We start from the raw sequence: 19,561 nt of genomic DNA, 5'->3' as shown, positions 1-19,561 counted from the left end.
ACATTAGTTTTTGTGGCTTCAGAATTAGGAGTGGTTTAGCTGGGTGGTTTGAACTTCGGGTCCCTCATGATACTGCAGTCAAGATGTCCACTATAACATAGCCGTCAAGAAGATCTGCAGGGAATGAGGGTCTCCCTTCATTTCCATGTAAGAGGTTGTGAGGGGAATGGGAAAATAAACAAGGAGAGAAATGAATTACAGTAGATGGGGTAGAGAGAGAAGATGTGAGGGAAGGGGAGGGGGGATAGTAGGGGATAGGAAAGGTAGCAGAATACAACAATTTCTAATAGGGCATTATGTAAAATTGTGGATGTGTAACCGACGTGATTCTGCAATCAGCATTTGGGGGAAAATTGGGAGTTCATAACCCACTTCAATCTAATGTATGAAATATGATATGTCAAGAGCTTTGTAATGTTGTGAACAACCAATAAAAAAAAAAAAGAAGATCTGCAGGGGACAGAGGAGCCACGTGTATGTAGATGGCTCATTACTTGCCTCTTGGCAGGAAGTCCTACTGCCTTGCCACATGAATCTCTTAACAAATGAAAATATGACAAATTCTGCTCCCTAATGAATAATGTATTGTAGCCCTGTATTAGTATTGCATTGATATATGGGTCTTTTAAGTTTTTTTTAAATTGTGATACTTTGTTTTTAATGTAAACTCATTTTAAAAATGTTATGCTTTAAAAGCATGAGTACTGTAGGGAGAATCTCAAACTATTATTTTTTAAAGGTCATTTTATCTCAAACCAATGATATTTTCTGAAAATGGCTTAAGTGTTTTATATTGCTATCTAGTATTACCTGTTGATAGCTACTTCTTTGTGTATTTATTTGCTCTATGCTTTGTCTCACTTTGTAAAACTGTGAAAGAATCTGAGTGTATTAATCCCACATAGGTTGGGAATGTCTGGCAGCCAGATGCAATAGAGCTTCTTCAGGAGCTGCTTTCAAAGAGAGAGGTGGATGTTCACATTATGGTAATGTGTCTAAAGCATATATGGTTGGTTTAAATTATCTGCCATAAAATGTTATAATTAGCATCATTTGAGCAATATTTTATGATAAGCCATCTTATTATGTGTTCAAATGTGCATATGAATCATCCTTTAACATCGGAGAAGTTACTACTTTGGTACCTAGGCTTGTTTTAAATAAGCTTAATTTTGAGCAAGTACCTGAGACTTTCATAACCAATAAAGTCAGAAATTTGAAAGAGTATTTATTAACATCTCACTTACTTGGATACAGGAAGCAATATCTCATTGTTGAAGATGTTCATAAATATATGCAGCAGTTTTCAGGATACTGCTGTGTTTACAGTGCTGTGTTAGGTAATCTAAGAACGCCTGTCATTGACAAGCCCTATCCCCAAAGACCTTCTCTAGTTAATGAAACAAGACATAAACCTAAAAATCTCACACCACAGAGCAGTGTACTGAGAGCCAAAAGAAGGGTAAAAAGGGCAAATACAATAGAAATTCAGAGGTGGTGAGAATGGAGGTATCCCTTAAAAAAAAAAAAAATGGTAGAGTTCTCCTGACCATGAAAGTAAGTGCACGAAGGCACAGTGAGTTGTTTTTCAGAAATATACAACTGACAGGATGGTGGAGGCTTTTGTGAGGAGGAGGAGTGGTGATTTGGATTCAGCAGACTGAGGTAATAGTTGCTGGGCCCCAGTAGAGGTTTCTGAGCCATGAAGTATAAGAAGGTTAACCTGTAGTTGTTTGAGGAAAGTATTTTTGTATTAAAGTGATGAAGACCTAAAAAGAGCCACAGACCCTTAATTAAATAATAAAATGGCTTATGTCAGTACTAAGAGCCCCTCTCTTAGTTGCTCTTAGACCACATGGCAGGTCACTGAAGTAAGGTACAGATTGAAATTTTTCAGTTGGTCAAGGTGACTTTCTTTGCTGCTTAGCTTAACATAGTCAGAAGAACCATTGTAGTATAGCAAAGACTGCTGTGTATGAACATGCCTATATGTGCTCCTTGTCCATATATACTAAAGGAGATACAGTCCTACACTTGTAATTACTTCAAGTATAGAGCATTCCAGAAATGCCTGCTTTGTGGGGCTTCCATTTTAGTGGTGGGAACCAGAAAACAAGAAAAAACAAACTGGGCTGGGGATGTGGCTCAAGCGGTAGCGTGCTCGCCTGGCATGCATGCGGCCCGGGTTCGATCCTCAGCACCACATACAAACAAAGATGTTGGGTCTGCCGAAAACTAAAAAATAAATATTAAAAAAATTCTTTCTCTCTCTCTCTCTCTCTCTCTCTCTCTCTTAAAAAAAAAAAGAAAAAACAAACTATAAAATCTATTGGGTTATGATAAGCGCTTGGAAGAAAAAGCAGAAAATGCTGATAGAAAGAAGTGCTGCTGCTGAGGAGGAGGTTCCTCATTAAAAACAGTGGTCAGGTGACATTTGAGTCTAGATCTTAAAATGGTGAGAAGACAAACCATCCCGGTTCTTGGAGAAGGTGCCAAGGGCTCTGAGGTTGGAGCAGTAGCCTGTGAAAGGAATAGCAGAGCTGCTGCATTGAGGGCCAGTGTTGCCTATATATACACTGTAGGCTCTGATGTGAAATATATCTAGTATTTCTCTCAGGATATTATGATGATAGGAGACAGGGTCTTAGGAAAAGATCGAAGCAGGGAGATCAGCTGGAAAACAATTATTGTAGCTTAGTGAGAAGATGAATTGAGAAGATGAATTGAATTTAGACAAGGATGGGACCAGTGGAAATTTAAGCTTACCTATTACGGTTACAATCAATACCTAATAATTGTGAATGGACTTTATGCAAAGTTACTTTTTTTTTTCTTTTTTGCTTGGTGGGGGAAGTGGTGGGGGCGGGGTTGGTGATGCTGGGGATTAAACCTCCGACCTCACGCCTAAGGCAAAAGCTGTGCCACTGAGCTATATCCCCAGCCTTTAGTCAGAGTTTTAAAACGTCATTGTAATGAATCCTGCTTTTAAACTGTTTTAATTCCTTCTCAGGTGTGTGTATTTTTGTTTTATTCTTTTATTTGTATATATTTTTTTGTATATTGGTAAATATATTTTGTATATTTTGTATTTTGTTTGTTTTACTGGGGATTGAAGCCAGAAGCAATGTGCCACTGAGCTACATTCCCAGCATTTTTCTATTATTTATTTGAGACAGGGTCTCACTAAGTTGCCGAGGCTTACCTTGGTGATCCTCCTGCTTCAGCCTCCAGAGTTGCTGGGATTATAGGCATGCTTCACCAGGCCCAGCTAGACTTAATGTCTTCTGATTTCTGCCATTTTTATATTTTTTAACTGAACTTTATTTCTTCACCTCTACACCTTTTCTCCCCTCTACTAAGTATAAATTATTATTGTTGTCTGAAGTTGACATAAATAGTAAATTATATATGGCTTCTAATAAATAACTAGAAAACATTATACTATTATGGCATGTAAATATATTTTACAGAAATCAAAGTCAAATACCAGGAAGAAAATTCTATGAAATGAGCATTAGTCAAGCTATCTGCTCATACTGTTATTGTTGGAAGCCTGATTTCATATTTGTTGACTATAACACATCAAATAAATCTTATTTTTTAGAATAATAATCTTCCTTTTTTGAACTTAACATAGGAATTGCCTGAAAATCCATGGGGGAAATTGTCTGTTCATCTCTATTTTGATGGAATGTCACTTTCCTATTTTATGACACACCATAAATACTGCACTTTTGAACACTGTGAAGAGATATTTAAAGAAGTAAGTGACTTTCTATAAGAATCTACACAATAGAAAATATCTGATTAAATTGTTACATTTTATACCTCAGGTCTTAAATATGATTCTACATATCTGACCTAAGAATGAGAATTTGTAAATTCTTTGTTGAGAAAGCAATATACTGCATCATGCTTGTCCTGAAAAACTCTTTACATTAAGATTTAATTAATGTTTCTGTACCTTCAAAATTAATGAGATGCCATGTTATCCAGTATTGTTTGAACAAGGGAAGCACATTATAAAAACTCTGTAGAATTCAGTGATAGAAAAAAATGCTCCTCAGACAAAATGTTTTTTTCCTTTGATTTGACAGGAAGGAATAATACAAAACTCTAAAATCTGAAGTGCTCCAAAATTCTAAACCTTTGAGTGCCAGCATCATACTCAAAAAGTTTTCAGATTTTGGAGCATTTTGAGTTTTTGGATTAAAGTCTGTGTAAGTAATCCAAAAATCTCCAAGATCTGAATTGTTTTGGTCCAAGTATAGGGGATATTCAAACTTTATGAAGTTTTTGCTGTATATCTTCTTATGGAAAACTTAGAGCCATATTTTCAGCATAACGTATTAAAGAAATAGCCTATTCTGTAGCCTACTTCCATTTTTAATGTTTTAGATACATTTTCACATTTCAAGCTGCTTAAAATCCTTGAGAGGAGTAGTATATACATAATAATATTTTATATCCAAGATGTTTTTATTTCTAGAGAAACAGTTTGCTTGTTAGGTGTTTAAACATTCATTTTAGTGATAGTATACAACCAAGCAAAATTTACTTTCTTCTCTTAGTCATAAAACTGCAATGTCAGTTTGTTTCTGTAATCCTCACACCAGCTTTTTTTTTAAGCAGAGACGCATATGTGTGCATGCATGTGCAGACATGTATTATCTAAAAGTTTCTCCATGTATTAAGCTCAGTTGATAAAAATTACTTAGCCTCTTTTCCAGTTGTACTCTTCACTGTGCATATTTTAAAAGGAAAGGTATTAGGTACCACTGTCTCCTAATAAACTAATTATCATTGATACATATTTAGCATAACATAATGCCTCCATATCTGTGGGGATGAAATATGAAAGTGCTGTAAAACAATATTATGTAGATAAAAATTGTTTTATTTATTAATGATATTATATTGTTTTAGAAACCAGCAGATTACAATAAAAAGTATGAGGAAGAAAGTTGGGAAATAAAATTCGAGGTAAGTTACAATCCAAATACTTTGGAAAATTTGCATGCTTCATAAAGGATCTGATACAGGATGAGGAAGTAAGAACTTTCTTTATAACTGCTTTACTGATATATTATTTATATACTGTATGTCACCTTTTTAAAATGTACAGTTTGGGGCTGGGATTGTGGCTCAGTGGTAGAGTGCTTGCCTAGCATGCACGAGGCCCTGGGTTCGAACCTCAGCACCACATAAATGTAAAATAAAGATATTGTGTCCACCTAAAAAACTAAAAAAAAATAAATAAATATTTTAAAAAAAATAAAATAAAATAAAATGTACAGTTCAGTGGTTCTTAGAATTATTCACTGAGTTATGCAACTATTACCACTAATTCCAAAACTTTCCAAAAAGAAACCCTGTAAAAACAGTACTCATTCCCCATTATTCCCCAGTTTTATGGCAACCACTTAATCTTCTGTCTCTCTGGGTATGCCTGTTTTAGACTTTTCATATAAATGGAATCATACAATATGTGGTCCTTTGTTCCTTTCTTGTTCCTTAGTATGTTTTTAAGGTCCTTGTGTGTTGTTGTACATAGAAGTATTTCTGTTGACAAATAAAATTCCATTGTATGGATATATTCTGTTTATCCATTCATCTGTCGATGAACACTTTGCTTGTTTCCACATTTTGGTGATTGTAAATAATATTGCTATGAACATTCATGTACAAGCTTTTATGTGAACATGTGTTTTCCTTTTTCTTGGGTGTATACCTAGGAGAATTACTGAGTCTCATGGTAACTATGTTTGACATTTTAGGGAACTATAAAACTCTTTCCCAGAGGGGCTGTACCATTTTGCATTCACACTATTTTCTCTATGTCCACACCATTTTTTGTAAATTTTTTTTATCCATCCTGATTTTGATATACATTTCACTGATGATAATATTGAGCATATTTTCATGGGTTTATTGGCCATTTATATTTTTTCTTTGGAGAAATATCTATTCAAATCCACTGCCTATTTTTAGTTGGATTATCTTATTATCTTTTTATTATTGAGTTATAAGAGTTCTTTATATATTCTGTATACAATCTCTTCTCAGGTACAGGATTTGCAGATATTTTCTCCATTCTGTGGGTTATCATTTCACTTTCTTAATAGTGTCCTTTAAGCACTATAACTTTTAATTTTGGTTAAGTCAAATTTATGTGGTTTTTTTAGTCACTTGTGTATTTTCGTGTAAGGAGAGTTTTAATAAATTAAGCTTTATTAGTAGAATTTTATTTATTTGATATAAACATAACATGCTTGTAGTAAAGTAGGTACTTTGTAACAAATCAGTAAAATTCAGCTATAGTCACTTTTGCTGAACTTCCCTAGATATAATATTTGCTTTGGTTTTGTCCAGAATTTGAAAATGTTTAATAGTAATGAACTAACCTACAAATAGGTGATGATTTTATTTGCTTATGTTATTTATCATATTCTTTAAGAATAAAAATTAATTTTTCTATATTTTTATGGGTGCATTATAGTTGTACATATGGTGGGATTTGTTGTTACATATTCATACATACATACAATGTAACAATATAATTAGGCTAATATCATTCCCCAGTATTTCCTCCTTCCCTCTTCTCCTGTATCCCCCTGATCCCTTTCCTCTACTTATTCCCCACCACTTTTCATTTTTCCTCTCTATTTTCCACATATGAGAGAAAACATGCAACCCTTGACTTTGAGTTTTGCTTATTTAATTTAATGGTCTCAAGTTCCATCCTTTTCTTGCAAATAACATAATTTCAGTCTTCTTTATGACTTAATAAAATTCCATTGTGTGTGTATGTGTGTGTGTGTGTGTGTGTGTGTATATATATATATATATATAATTTTCTTTATCCATTTTTATTATTTTATCCATTGATGGACAAGGAGTAAAAAGTACGTTTTAAAAAGATGTGAGAATGGGGGTGTAGCTCAGTGGTAGATCACTTGCCTAACATGTGCAAGGCCTTGTGTTCAATCCCCAGCACTGCAGAACAGAAGAGATGGATAAGATAGATACTCACCTTTTTTGATGATTTTAATTAATCTTTTAGCATTTCATATATAATTTTAGTTTTATTAGAAAATAATTATTCTAAAAATAAGTGAAATACTACAGAAGCATGTAAAGGCAAAAGGAAATTGCCCCTGTTCTGCACCTCAGATACCCAAGTCCTATTCATTAGTGCCAATTATTGTTGATGGAGGACAAAAGAAAGCTAAACATCTTACAACATTTTGTTTCTACTACCTCAAAACTATTGTCATTTTCAATATCAAGGATAACTTGCTTTCTGCTAATTGAAAGTAAATTAACACCAGAATGAATTTCTATAGTCAATTTTTGTGATTGTCATTCTGAAATTTGAAATTTTTGTGGTGTTTCAGGAATTGCTTTTGTCTGAAACGGAGACTCCTATTTTACCACCATATTTGTCTTCATCTCTACCTCCCCCAGAAGAACTGTATGCTGTTCAAGTGAAACACGTTGTCTCACCTAACGAAGTATATCATCTGGGTGATTTGGGTAGTGGTTAAAAACATAGCAGCAATCTTCGTTTTAAATATTAGAATTGCTTCTTCACTTCTCCAACTTCCTGACTGTAAATATTGTAAAACTGGTGATCTCTAATTGGCCTCACCATGTAATATCCTCCTCAGACATTTATTATTTGTCATGAAGCAGGTGTTTGGTAACACCTTCTAGGTTCAGTGTCTTGTGCCTTTACTCACTGTTGTGTTTATATTGATTTTTTTAGATATTTAAGGTAGAACTGTTTCCTCCTATAAAATCATAAACATCTCACTAGCAGTATGGTTTTTCCTATACCAAAATCCCTGATTGCTGTGGGTTAGTAAGTTGTTAGATGATAAGTGATACGGAAAAAAAAAAAAAACCTATTTCTATTTATGATGTTTGTCTACTTTCCTCACTGGAAAGTAACTCCATGAAAATAGGACTCTTAATCCATGTTATTCATTGATATATTCTCCAGAATTTAGAATAGTCACACACACACACACACACACATATATATTAGTAGCCACTAGGTGAATGTTGACTGACTGAATAATGCAGTAAAGAAAAATCACTTATAAAGCCCAGCACAGGTATACCACCTGTAATCCCAGCTACTCAGTAGGCTAAGGCAGGAAGATTGCAATTTTGAGGACAGCTTGAGCAACTGAGGGGAGACCCTGTCTCAAAAAATAAAAAAGGGCTGGAGTTGTAGCTCAGTGAAGGAGTTACAGCCTTGAAAAAGAGCCTAAACAAGCACTGCAGAGGTTTAATAAGAATGCAGAGACATTCCAGCCAGGTATGGTGGGGCATGCCTGTAACCCCAGTAGCTCGGGAGGCTGAAGCAGGAAGATCATGAATTCAAAGCCAGCCTCAGCAACTTAGTGAGGCCCTAAGCAATCCTATGAGACCCTGTCCTAAATATAGTTCAAGAAAAGGCTGGGTATGAAGATGTGAATTTGGTGTCAACATACGTTACATATAATCGGAGATATGATAAATTATTGTATAATATGTTAAGAATTGTAATGCAAAATAAATAAATAAATCATTAAAAAAGAAAGTTAAAAAAAAAGAAAAGAAAAGGCTGGGAATGTGGCTTAGTGGGTAAGCAGCCCTGAGTTCAATTCCCAGTACCAAAAAAAAAAAAAAAAAAAAAAAAAAAACGTACAGACATTCCCCTCCTCTATCAGAGTTTAGAACAGGTATACTTATTTTTTGAAGGAAATAGATATTTTTAATATATTTTTTTTAATTTTAGATGAACACAGTATCTTTATTTATTTTTATGTGGTGTCATTGGCGAGGCAAGCACTCTACCACCGATATACAGCCTCAGCCCAGGAAATAGATTCTTAACAAAACTTGAGTTTTGTTGTAACAGGCTGGGGAAGCAGGGTTTTGTTTTTGTTTTTGTTTTTTGGTACAGGGGTTGAACTCAGGGGCACCCAATCACTGAACCACATCCCCAGTCCTATTTTGTATTTTATTTAGAGACAGGGTCTCACTGAGTTGCTTAGCACCTTGCTTTTGCTGAGGCTGGTTTGAATTCAAGATCCTCTTGTCTCAGCCCCCTGAGCCACTGGTATTACAGGCATGCACCACCGCTCCCAGAAAGTTAGCTTATTTCTAATGTTATTTCTTGCCTATCATGTGCAAGGCCCTGGTTTCAATCCCCAGTACCACAAAAAGAAAAAATAAATTCAAACTTACATGTCCTTAGCCAAAAAGGAGGAGGAAAAGACAAGTATTAGAAGCAGCTCATTCAACCTTTTACATAGTAAACCATTGTCTCACAGGAAGGAAAGGACTTGTTGTCTACTTTCATCAGAGACCATAATAGTGTACAACTATTGCTGGGTTTTATAATAATTTTTGTATTATTTATTGCTACATAATGAATTGCCCCAAATTAGCAGCTTACAGCAACACACCTGAGAGTAAGGAATCTAGAAACTGCTTAATTAGGCCAAGCATGGTGGCACACACCTGTAATCTCAGCGGTTCAGGAGGCTGAGACAGGAGGATCACGAGTTCAAAGCCAGCCTCAGCAACTTAGCAAGGCACTAAGCAATTCAATGAGACCCTGTTTGTAAATAAAATACAAAAAAGGGCTGGAGATGTGGGTCAGTGGTTGAGTGCCCCTTAGTTCAATACCCGGTACCCCCCCAAAAAAACTGCTTAATTGGGCTGAGGTTGTGGCTCAGTGGTAGAGCACTTGCCTGGCACATGTGAGGTACTGGGTTCGACCATAAGCACCACATAAAAATAAACAAAAAAAGGTTAAAAAACACTGCTTAATTAAGTCTAGGTCAGGATTAGTCTAGGTTGTAATCAAGATGTTGATGAGGACTGTAGAATTCACTTTTAAAAAAGATATGACATTACCTGGAGAGATCAGTTCTGCATCCTTGAGGCCCTTCCAGTGGCCTGCTTAGGCTGTGGCTACAGACTTCCTGGAGCTTGCATTCCCCAACAAGAGCACCAGAGAACAAAGCCACATGTCTCTTATCCAGCCTCAATAGTCACACCCTACTTCAAATGGTGGTGTTTTGGCTACAAAATCAGGGTAGTAGAATATGGGAGGGAACTACAGTGAGGTAAGCAGCAGGAGGCAAGGATCATTGGGGCTTTGAGACCACTTGCCACAATAATTCATCCACATAAGTGAATACTAGAAATTACAAAACTTGAAAGTTCTTTTCCTTCCCTTCCATCCATTTAGGTGTACATTTGCCTTGATTCTGTAGAAAACCGTAGTCAGTATAACCATCATAGTAACACAGATGACATCAGCTGGGAATCGGAATCCGAGAGTCTTGAAGAAGCACTGCAGAGGTTTAATAAGAATGTAGAGACATTCCCTCCTCTGACAGATTTTAGAACAGGTATACTTTTTTTTTTTTTTAAACAAAATAAGGTTACTAGCAAAACTTGATTTTTGTAATGGACAGGAGTTTGGGTTATTGCTAATGCTAACTGTATTTTCTTATACTCATTTTACATGCATGAAATCTTCAAATTCCAAAGATAACTTGGATATGATCTCTCCCCCATTTTCTAGAGTAGGAAGATAAACTAAAAGAGGAGTTAAGCAAATCCTCTGGGATATTTCTACTTCCCAAAAAATCTATATGTTGGGAAATTGACAGCATAAAGTATAAAAGATCATTTTCTAAGCATGAAGTTTTACCGCTAGCTCAAATAGTGAAAGTTGCCATTTAGACTTTTTAATTGCAGTGATTCAATTATAAACCACCTACACTGATAATTTTGAGATGGGGGACTCAAGACTGTCCTGGTCCATCAGGATCGGTTAAATTCCTTTTTTCTGTCTAGTCTGTTCTTTCAGGCTTTATTAAATATGCATGATTCTGCTGTAAGGGAAATCTATTTAGTTTGTGGTTTGACAGTTCGTGAATAGCAAGAGTGCCTATACATTTATATCAATATGTGATAGAGGTGTATTTATTCATCAGAAGATACTTTATTTAGCAAAGGAAAAAGTATATCAACCTAATTCATGTCTTACCTTATTTTAATTTTTTTTTAAAGAGAGAGGGAGAGAGAGAGAGAGAGAGAGAGAGAGAATTTTTTAATATTTATTTTTTAGTTCTCGGGGGACACAACATCTTTGTTTGTATGTGGTGCTGAGGATCGAACCCAGGCCGCACGCATGCCAGGCGAGCGCGCTACCGCTTGAGCCACATCCCCGGCCCCTTAATTTTTTTTTTTTTAATTTTGAGACAGAGTCTCATTAAGTTTATAAGGCTGGCCTCCAAACTTGTAATCCTCCTGCCTCAGCCTCTCCAGGGAGATTTTATTTTATTTATTTTTTATTTTTTCAGAGTGCAATGCTTATTTTATTCTGTGACTACAAAAATATTGTCACAAATATCTATGATTATTAAGTACATAAGGTTATTAAAATACATTCTCTTACTGAAGTAGCACAAAAATATTACATAAACAAATAAAATGAGAACAAGCATATTTCATTTGCTTAAATAACACTGAGAAAGCCACTGAAAAGCAGAGCTTCTGATGGGTTGTCAGGCAGCATGGAGTTCAGAGAGATTTTAATAGGTCATGATCTACTTTTGGCTGATGAATATTGCTTGCAATTGCCTCCACCTGAAATGCTCTTCCCCAGGCTGTCTGTGACAGTTTAGGTCTCTGTTCACATGTTCCTTTATTGCAAGTCTTTCCTGACCTCTCAATATAAAACAGTCTCCACCTTCAGATGCCTCCAAATCTCCATCCTTCTTCTCACCTCTTTTAAATAGCACTGGAGTAGGTGACTCAGGGTCACCAGCAATTAGAAGAATACCTGACACAAGTAGGTGCTTATAAAATTATAAATATCAAATGAGTAAATAAAACTCATGGTTTTTTTTCATATATTCCCTGTTTACAGTCCAGAGGGAACAATTCCTTCTTCATTTTGTTCATATCTCAAGGGAAGTCACATGGAGTTCATGGAGTTAAACATACATTATTTGTGCATTTTTTTTTTAAAGAGAGAGTGAGAGAGGAGAGAGAGAGAGAATTTTTTTTTAATATTTATTTTTTAGTTCTCGGCGGACACAACATCTTTGTTGGTATGTGGTGCTGAGGATCGAACCTGGGCCGCACGCATGCCAGGCGAGCGCGCTACCACTTGAGCCACATCCCCAGCCCTTATTTGTGCATTTTTTATGAATATTTTATACTTCAATAAAAATTTATTTAAAGTATGAAAGTTAAAGTAATGCATAGGTATGTTCAATAAGGAATTTATATCAAAGGAGGGGTTTTTGTGTTAAAATGACAAATAGGGGTTTCAGGGTTTTTTAAGTTCTATTTTAAAAAGCCATGTTTTTAAGTCTAGCAAGGTAAAGTTGGACTGTTAACAATATTTTCAGTTATTAACTATGCAGGACAGAACAGATAGATGAGATTCTTTATTATTCTATTGATGACTTTACACCTTCAGGAATAACTAATAAAAAATTATTTGAGGGGGTAGGAATATATAGATCAGTGGTAGAGTACTTGCCTAGCATGTACAAGGTACAGGGTTCAAGGCTCAGCACAGCAAAAATACATAATTTAAAAAATTTTTAGATTACTTAAAATAAAGATCTTTGTACTTTAGAGGTGTGTAGTATTTCAATGTCATTTGTTCACAACTCTATTTTTCCTTGTGGAATTATCTAGAGAGCATGATATAGGAAGTAGAATAAGACAGGATATTGAGGCATATTCTACCTACTTTAAAATTTAGAAGGGTGTAAATACTATGCTGATGTTCCCAGTTTTACTCAAGCCTGCCATTCATTAACACACTTTATATTGAGAATTTGCACCAGATACCATATTAGGAATGTAAACTCTAATTCTGAGCTCCAAAGAACAGGTAGATAGACATGTAATCTTAGTATAAAGTAACAGCTCATATTAAAGGCTGTGTATAATGCCACAGGATCACAGAGAAGGCTTTGATCAGTTATAGTCAGATCTTTTTAAGTCATGTTGAAAGAAGACTAGATGTAAAAAGAAGAGCTCAGGATGGCCAGACATGGTGGCACACTGCTGTTTTTAGTGACTCAGGAGGCTGAGACAGGAGGATCACAAGTTCAAGACCAGCCTCAACAACTTGGCAAGACTCTGTCTCAAATAAAAAGGGCTGGAGATGTAGCTCAGTGGCAGAGCACCCCTGAGTTCAGTACCCAGTATCCACCCTCAAAAAGGGGGGACCTCAGGAGTGTGTTTTGGTTTTTCTTTGTTTTTTTTTCAGTCTATAGTTAATTTATTTTACAAATAGATAAAAGAACCAAGACAATACACAGTAGTGGCTTAGGAAAGATTATTGATATATAAACAAATGACATTGAAATACTACACACCTCTAAAGTACAAGGCAGAAAATAAATATCCAATATCTACTCACTAACCAACCAAAGAAATAATCACTTGTTGACACATATGCTTACTACATGATGAAGACAGTTTTATAAGAAAGGGATTTATAAGGATCCAGCATTAAATGACTATAGCCACCTTGGTGGTAAACATCATCTCACTACCAGGTGACTCTGGCATATATTCCAAACTCTGTACGATAAGCAAATCCATTAACATAGTCAGCTGAGCATTTGTGGTAGACACTGACACCTGAACTGTCTCTTAACTGACTTTTGACATGTTAACAGTATTTGAGAAAGCCCAGGTGCATTTTGGTCAGCTGTGGGATACCTTTGTCTAGCTTCCTCCGGCTGTAGGGTGAAGGGATTCTTTTGTCTTGCTGCCACACAAGACACTCCATAGTCTCCAATAAACTGCATTTTATATAATCCTGAATTTATCTGCTGCCTTCTTTGGTTTAAGTTACCTTTTGCCTTTGGCAGCCAGTTCTTGAACACTGTTTTCCCAAAACAGTTTTTGGTTGATTTTTTTTTTTAAAGAGAGAGTGAAAGGAGAGAGAGAGAGAGAGAGAGAATTTTTAATATTTATTTTTTAGTTCTCGGCGGACACAACATCTTTGTTGGTATGTGGTGCTGAGGATTGAACCCGGGCCGCACGCATGCAAGGCGAGCGCGATACCGCTTGAGCCACATCCCCAGGTGCTTAAGTTCCTTTTTAATAATTTTTTAAAATAAGAATATGATTTAATGAAGGCAGAAAATAAATATCCAATATCTACTCAATAACCAACCAAAGAAATAAAATGTTGATGGTACTTTAAAATTAAAGATACCTAAGGGCTTGGGTTGTGGCTCAGCGGTAGAGCACTTGCCTAGCATCTGCAAGGCCCTGGGTTCGATCCTCAGCACCACATAAAAATAAATAAATAAGACAAAGGTACTGTGTCCAACTAAACTAAAAAATAAATATTAAAAAAAAAGTTTAAAATACCTGGCAAATCTTAATGACTCCCCAAAAGACTGAGTTAGGTAAGAGTAAAGGCACCTGAGAATTTCTCAGTTCCAGGTGACTAGACAGAAAAATGCAAGCTATCAGCTAAAGCAAATACTTATTTCATTATTCATTAGGCACTATACATAAACACTTTACATATATGAAGTCTCAATGTAACAGTTCTTCCATGCTAACCAATAAATGAGCTTCATTCTGCCATTATAAATCATTAGATCATGGGTATTCTTATGTTATGGGTTTAGGCAAATAAATGCAAGACAACAATATAAATATTGATTTTCTAGATTTAGCAACTGCTCTACACAGAGTTTTCAGGACTACATACTAATTTTAAAGTGCAGGCCAGGCGCAGTGGCGCACACCTCTGATCCTAGCAACTCGGGAGGCTAAGACAGGAAGATTGCAAGTTCAAAGCCAGCCTTATCAACAGCGAGGCGCTAAAACAACTTCGTAGACCCTGTCTCTAAATAAAATACAGAATAGGGCTGGGGATGTGACTTAGTGGTCAAGTGCCCCTGAGTTCAATCCCCAGTACCCCAAAAAGAATAAAGTGCATATTAGGCTTTGGCCTTTCTAATATCGTAAACATTAAATTAATATGAAACAACCTATAAACTCTTAAAGAGATCTAATTTCTTACAGGCTTCTTTGATAAACATCAAGTTCTTCATCTGGTACGAATTGTAAAGAACATCTAAGAGTACTCCACTAAAATCCATTTGAAGCATGTTTTACCTTCTCCTTTTCTACCTCATGTACCACAATTTGAATTTTGTTCTTAAGTCTCTGAATATTTTCAGTCATTGATTCTGTGGTCTCTTCTTAGTAATGTCAGACCTCCTCCCTCATTAGCTCCATCTCATGCCTTCTCCATTTTCTGTAGATCTGAAACATTTAAATATTTCAGCTTTCTGGGAGGAACTTTCATGGTTTCACACAATTATAGCAATCTTATTTTCAGGTAGTTGATACTGAATTTATTCTTTTTTCTTAATAGTATTACTCAGAATTGCTATTATTACTGATTGTATCATAGTTTGCAAATGCTGTCTGGTACTCTTGAAAGAGATTGCCGGGTTTTTCTCTGTTGGATGCTGTCTTTATCTGTTTTATATTAGTATGTTTTATTTGTCAAAAATTTGAAGAAGATAAATACTTTGGATGATTTTTTTCCTGTTTTTCTAACCTGTTTCTCTGACAACTCCAGTTCCTCATTATTGAATTTTCTTTTTTAATTTCTTTTCAACTGTTAAGACTTTTTCTCAGAAGGATTTGCTTTACCAGGCATTTTGATCACTGATTCTTCTTCAGTCTCTCAGGGACTTGCACTTCTAGGAGAAAATTCTTGATAGAGGAACAGACATGAATATGATGAAGTACAGTCATTAAGATTTTAAATTAAGTAATCATGTTGAGGTAACTAATTGAGTACATGATGTAGGAATTGCTTGCAAGGCTCTGAAGAAGCCCATAAATTGCAGTGTTATGGACTGTATGCAGGCAGTTAAGATGCCATTGAAAATTTTTAAATAAGAGCAGTGTAATTGAACTTATAAAATTTAATTAATATGGTTGTTTAACACAGAAGGATTGGATGACAGCATTGAAAACAGGAACTATAGAAACTATTTCTTTTCCCTTGCAAAACATAACCCAAACTATGAGAGATTTGGAAGAAGTGGACTGGTAGCAAGGTGACCTAAGCCATGAAAATAAAATTAGGAATTCTAATTCAAAGCTTAATGTTAAGGAATTAGTAAGGCAAGTTTATAAAATATGAGCAGTAGAGGCTAACATAAAGCAATTCTCTATTTAATTCTGGGTAGTGAGCATATGGTTGTTATATTTACATCTTTGTACTTTTCTAGATTAAAATATTTTTAAGAAAATCAGAGTCAGGGCTGGAATTGTAGTGCTTACCTAGCATGTGTGAGGCCCTGGATTTGATTCTCAGCACCACATATAAATAAATAAGGTCCACTGGCAATAAAAAAAAATTCAGAAAAAAAGAATCATAGGCAATTTTATGATTTTCCCCTTTTCCTGCCTTTCCAGAAATGCCTTGCCTTGCAGAATATGCTGATGGCTTATGGTATAGAGCAAAGATTGTATCCATTAAAGAGTTTAATCCTTTATCTGTCCTGGTACAGTTTGTTGATTATGGATCAACTGAAAAGCTGACAGTAAACAGGTAAAAAAAAAAGTCAAATAATGATTCCTTTTTGTTTTGGGAGAAGATCTTACCTCTGCTTTTAAAAGAAAAAAAAACTAAAGCCGATTATGTGTTAATGATTTTTAGTCTAGATTTTTATTGTGATAAAATATACATAAATTTATTAACTGTTTTTAAATATATAATTAATTGGCTTTAAATACTTACACAGTGTTACACAACTAGCACCACTTTTCATTTCCAGAACTTTTTTATCAAACAGAAGCTCTGTTATCAAACAACCCATTTGACACCCCCCCCCTGCAAGCCTCTAATAACTCATTTACTTTGAGTCTCTATGAATTTGCCTATTCTAAGTACTTTATATAAGTAAAATCATACAGTATTCATCCTTTTGTCTTATTTACTTAGCATTATTCCCAGGATTCATCCATGTTGTAGCATGTGCCAGAATTTCATTTTTTAAGGCTGAATAATATCATTTATACACACCACATCTTATTTATCCATTTGTCCATCAGTGGATACTTGTGTTGCTTCCACCTTTTTACCTGTTGTGAATACTGTTCGTATCAACGTGTATACAAATATCTGAAATCCTGTTTTCAATTATTTTAGATATATATTCAGAAATGGAATTATTAGATCAAATATTCTAAGTTTATTTTTTGAGTAACTGTCATAAACTGGTTTCTATAACAGCTATACCACTTTATATTCCCATTAGCAGTTCCCCCAGGGATTCTAGTTTTTCACCAACAGTGGTTTCCTATTTGGGGGATTTGTCTCTCTCCCACCTCTGTTCCTTCCTTTCCTGCCCTCCCACCTTGCCCTCCTTCCCTTCACATCCTAATGGGTGCAAGGTAGGAACTCCTTGTGAATTGGATTTGCCTTTCCCTAATCATCAGTGATGTTGAACATCTTTTCATGTGCTTTTTTACCATTTGTATATTCTCTTTGGAGAAATGTCCATTTTTATTTATAGTTTCCTCCATTCCATGGGCTGCCTTAACACTATAATTATGTCCTTTAATTCACAGAAGTTTTTACTTTTGAGATCCATTTTATTTGGTTTTTCTTTTCTTGGTTATGCTTTTAGTTTCATAGCAAAATCCAACATCATGAAGCTTTTCCCTTATATTTTCTCCTAAGAGTTTTATAGTTTCAACTGTAAAGAGAATTTGAATTGCAACATTCTAAACATTTAAAACATTTCTTTTGTGACAGACTGCGTCAAATTCCTCTTCATCTTATGCAGTACCCAGCCCGAGCCATAAAGGTTCTCTTGGCTGGTTTTAAACCTCCTATAAGAGATTCAGGAAAGACAAGAATACCATATTGTCCCAAGTGGAGCATGGAGGCATTGTGGGCCATGATAGATTGTCTTCAAGGAAAACAGCTCTATGCTTCCTCCATGGTAAATATCTATCTTTATTAGCCAAAATTCTCTTAAAAACTATTTCCAGCAGTTCCTATTAATTTTGTAGTGTTTTGTTTCTATGTAAATCTACATGCAGAAATGTAATAGTTAAGGCATAAAAAGCTGTGCATACTACAAGAAAAATCTTAAGATTTGTTAAATGGTATTTTAGCTTATATATAACAAAATTTATTATCTCTATCATGATAGGTAATGAGTAAGATTTAAATAATCAAGCTATATAACTTATAATTAAAGAACTTGTAAATTAAAGAGGGGAAACAAACATGCAAACCACTACTTAATCTGAGTTAGAATGCAATAAGTATTACCACAGAGGTATGGGTTAGGTTAATTTGCAGGGATGAGGATTATCATAGAAACATATCTATATCATTGAAATCCCCAATCTCCTTCCCAGGAAGGCAGTCAGCTAGTTGACCTTCAGAGGTTGTCCTCATCCTTATTACTGGTATTGACCCCGCCTGCCTCCCTCCTTCCTTTATGTTACCTGCCTGGTCCCATCCATGACTTTGGGATTTACACATAAGATATGATGAGTTCATGAGACAGTAATGTTACTAGAAAGTGCTGTTTAAAAAACCCCTATGCATGTCACAGTGGTGTGTGTGTAGAGTTCATGTAGGATTTCGCTCAAGAAGCCAGGGCAAGTATTTCTTACAAATAAGTATTTTTTTCACCTTTGTGAATAACAATCAAATATACTCTGTTTATGCAAACAGGGGACTTTGAGTGTAGAGCACAGAACAACTTTAACATGGATAATGGTAATTAATTAAAGTCCATCTAGGAAAACATTGAGACTTAATTACAGTTTAGATAGAGCAGAAGAAAAGAAAGAATGGATTTAGCAGGAAACATTGCTGATGCCCTTTGGAAATACAAAGTATAAATTAGAAATAAGTCTAGAGAATGACTTTTCCCTCCTGTGTATTGAATGGCCAGAGTAGGAAGGAAAGGGCAGCAAAGACATGGTTTTGTTGACAGCTGTATCTTTCAATTTTAGGCTCAGGCACCAGAACAAATAGTGACATTATATGAAGATGAACAGTATCCAGTTCATATGTCATTAGTAGAAATGGGGCTGGCAGACAAAGATGAATGATGTAAGTGTACTTTCTCATCCACTCTTCCAGTTGACATGAAGCATGTGACTGCCATAGCATAAATAATGCTGAATTGCTTATAAAAGCACCCTTTGATTTTCCTTGATTCTCAAAGGAATGACAACAAAACTCTACAAGAATCTCTCCTCCAAATTTCTTCCTAGGCCCTTCTTACCTCTTGAGCATCAGCATCAGAGGCCCCATATTTATGAGAACACTGGAATGGCTGTTGTGACCATCCTAGTACCAGATGGGTATGGGGCGAGCAGGACAGTGAGCACCATAAGTAATTCAGGGCATATAACTGTGGTGTGCATATGGCATGACTGAACAGTTAGCTCCTGATAGTTTTTAAAGCACTGGGTTAACAGATACCTCTTATCTTATTCATTC

The 19,561-nt window shown here is 35.4% G+C and overlaps 1 protein-coding gene across 2 annotated transcripts in view; it reads left to right on the top strand.

The window, feature by feature from the left end:
• The window catches only part of RNF17 (ring finger protein 17), a gene marked incomplete at its 5' end in the record, with an annotated part of 109,804 nt that extends 90,497 nt beyond the window's left edge, over positions 1-19,307 (top strand). For both annotated transcript variants that reach the window (XM_081292129.1, XM_081292128.1), the window contains 8 exons: positions 906-986; positions 3,638-3,763; positions 4,927-4,983; positions 7,398-7,514; positions 10,253-10,415; positions 16,504-16,639; positions 17,849-18,038; positions 19,069-19,307. In XM_081292129.1, the coding sequence (XP_081148255.1) occupies positions 906-986; positions 3,638-3,763; positions 4,927-4,983; positions 7,398-7,514; positions 10,253-10,415; positions 16,504-16,639; positions 17,849-18,038; positions 19,069-19,167 (969 nt within the window). In that variant the 3' untranslated portion in view covers positions 19,168-19,307. The remainder of the gene's footprint in view (positions 1-905; positions 987-3,637; positions 3,764-4,926; positions 4,984-7,397; positions 7,515-10,252; positions 10,416-16,503; positions 16,640-17,848; positions 18,039-19,068) is intronic.
• Between the last annotated feature and the right edge of the window lie 254 nt (positions 19,308-19,561).

The sequence above is a fragment of the Spermophilus citellus genome (genome assembly GCF_964194105.1).
Source record: "Spermophilus citellus genome assembly, chromosome: 1".
In the NCBI taxonomy this organism is placed as follows: domain Eukaryota; kingdom Metazoa; phylum Chordata; class Mammalia; order Rodentia; family Sciuridae; genus Spermophilus; species Spermophilus citellus.
Note: the sequence above shows the minus strand (reverse complement) of the source record. Positions and strands in the feature narration are given on the sequence as shown.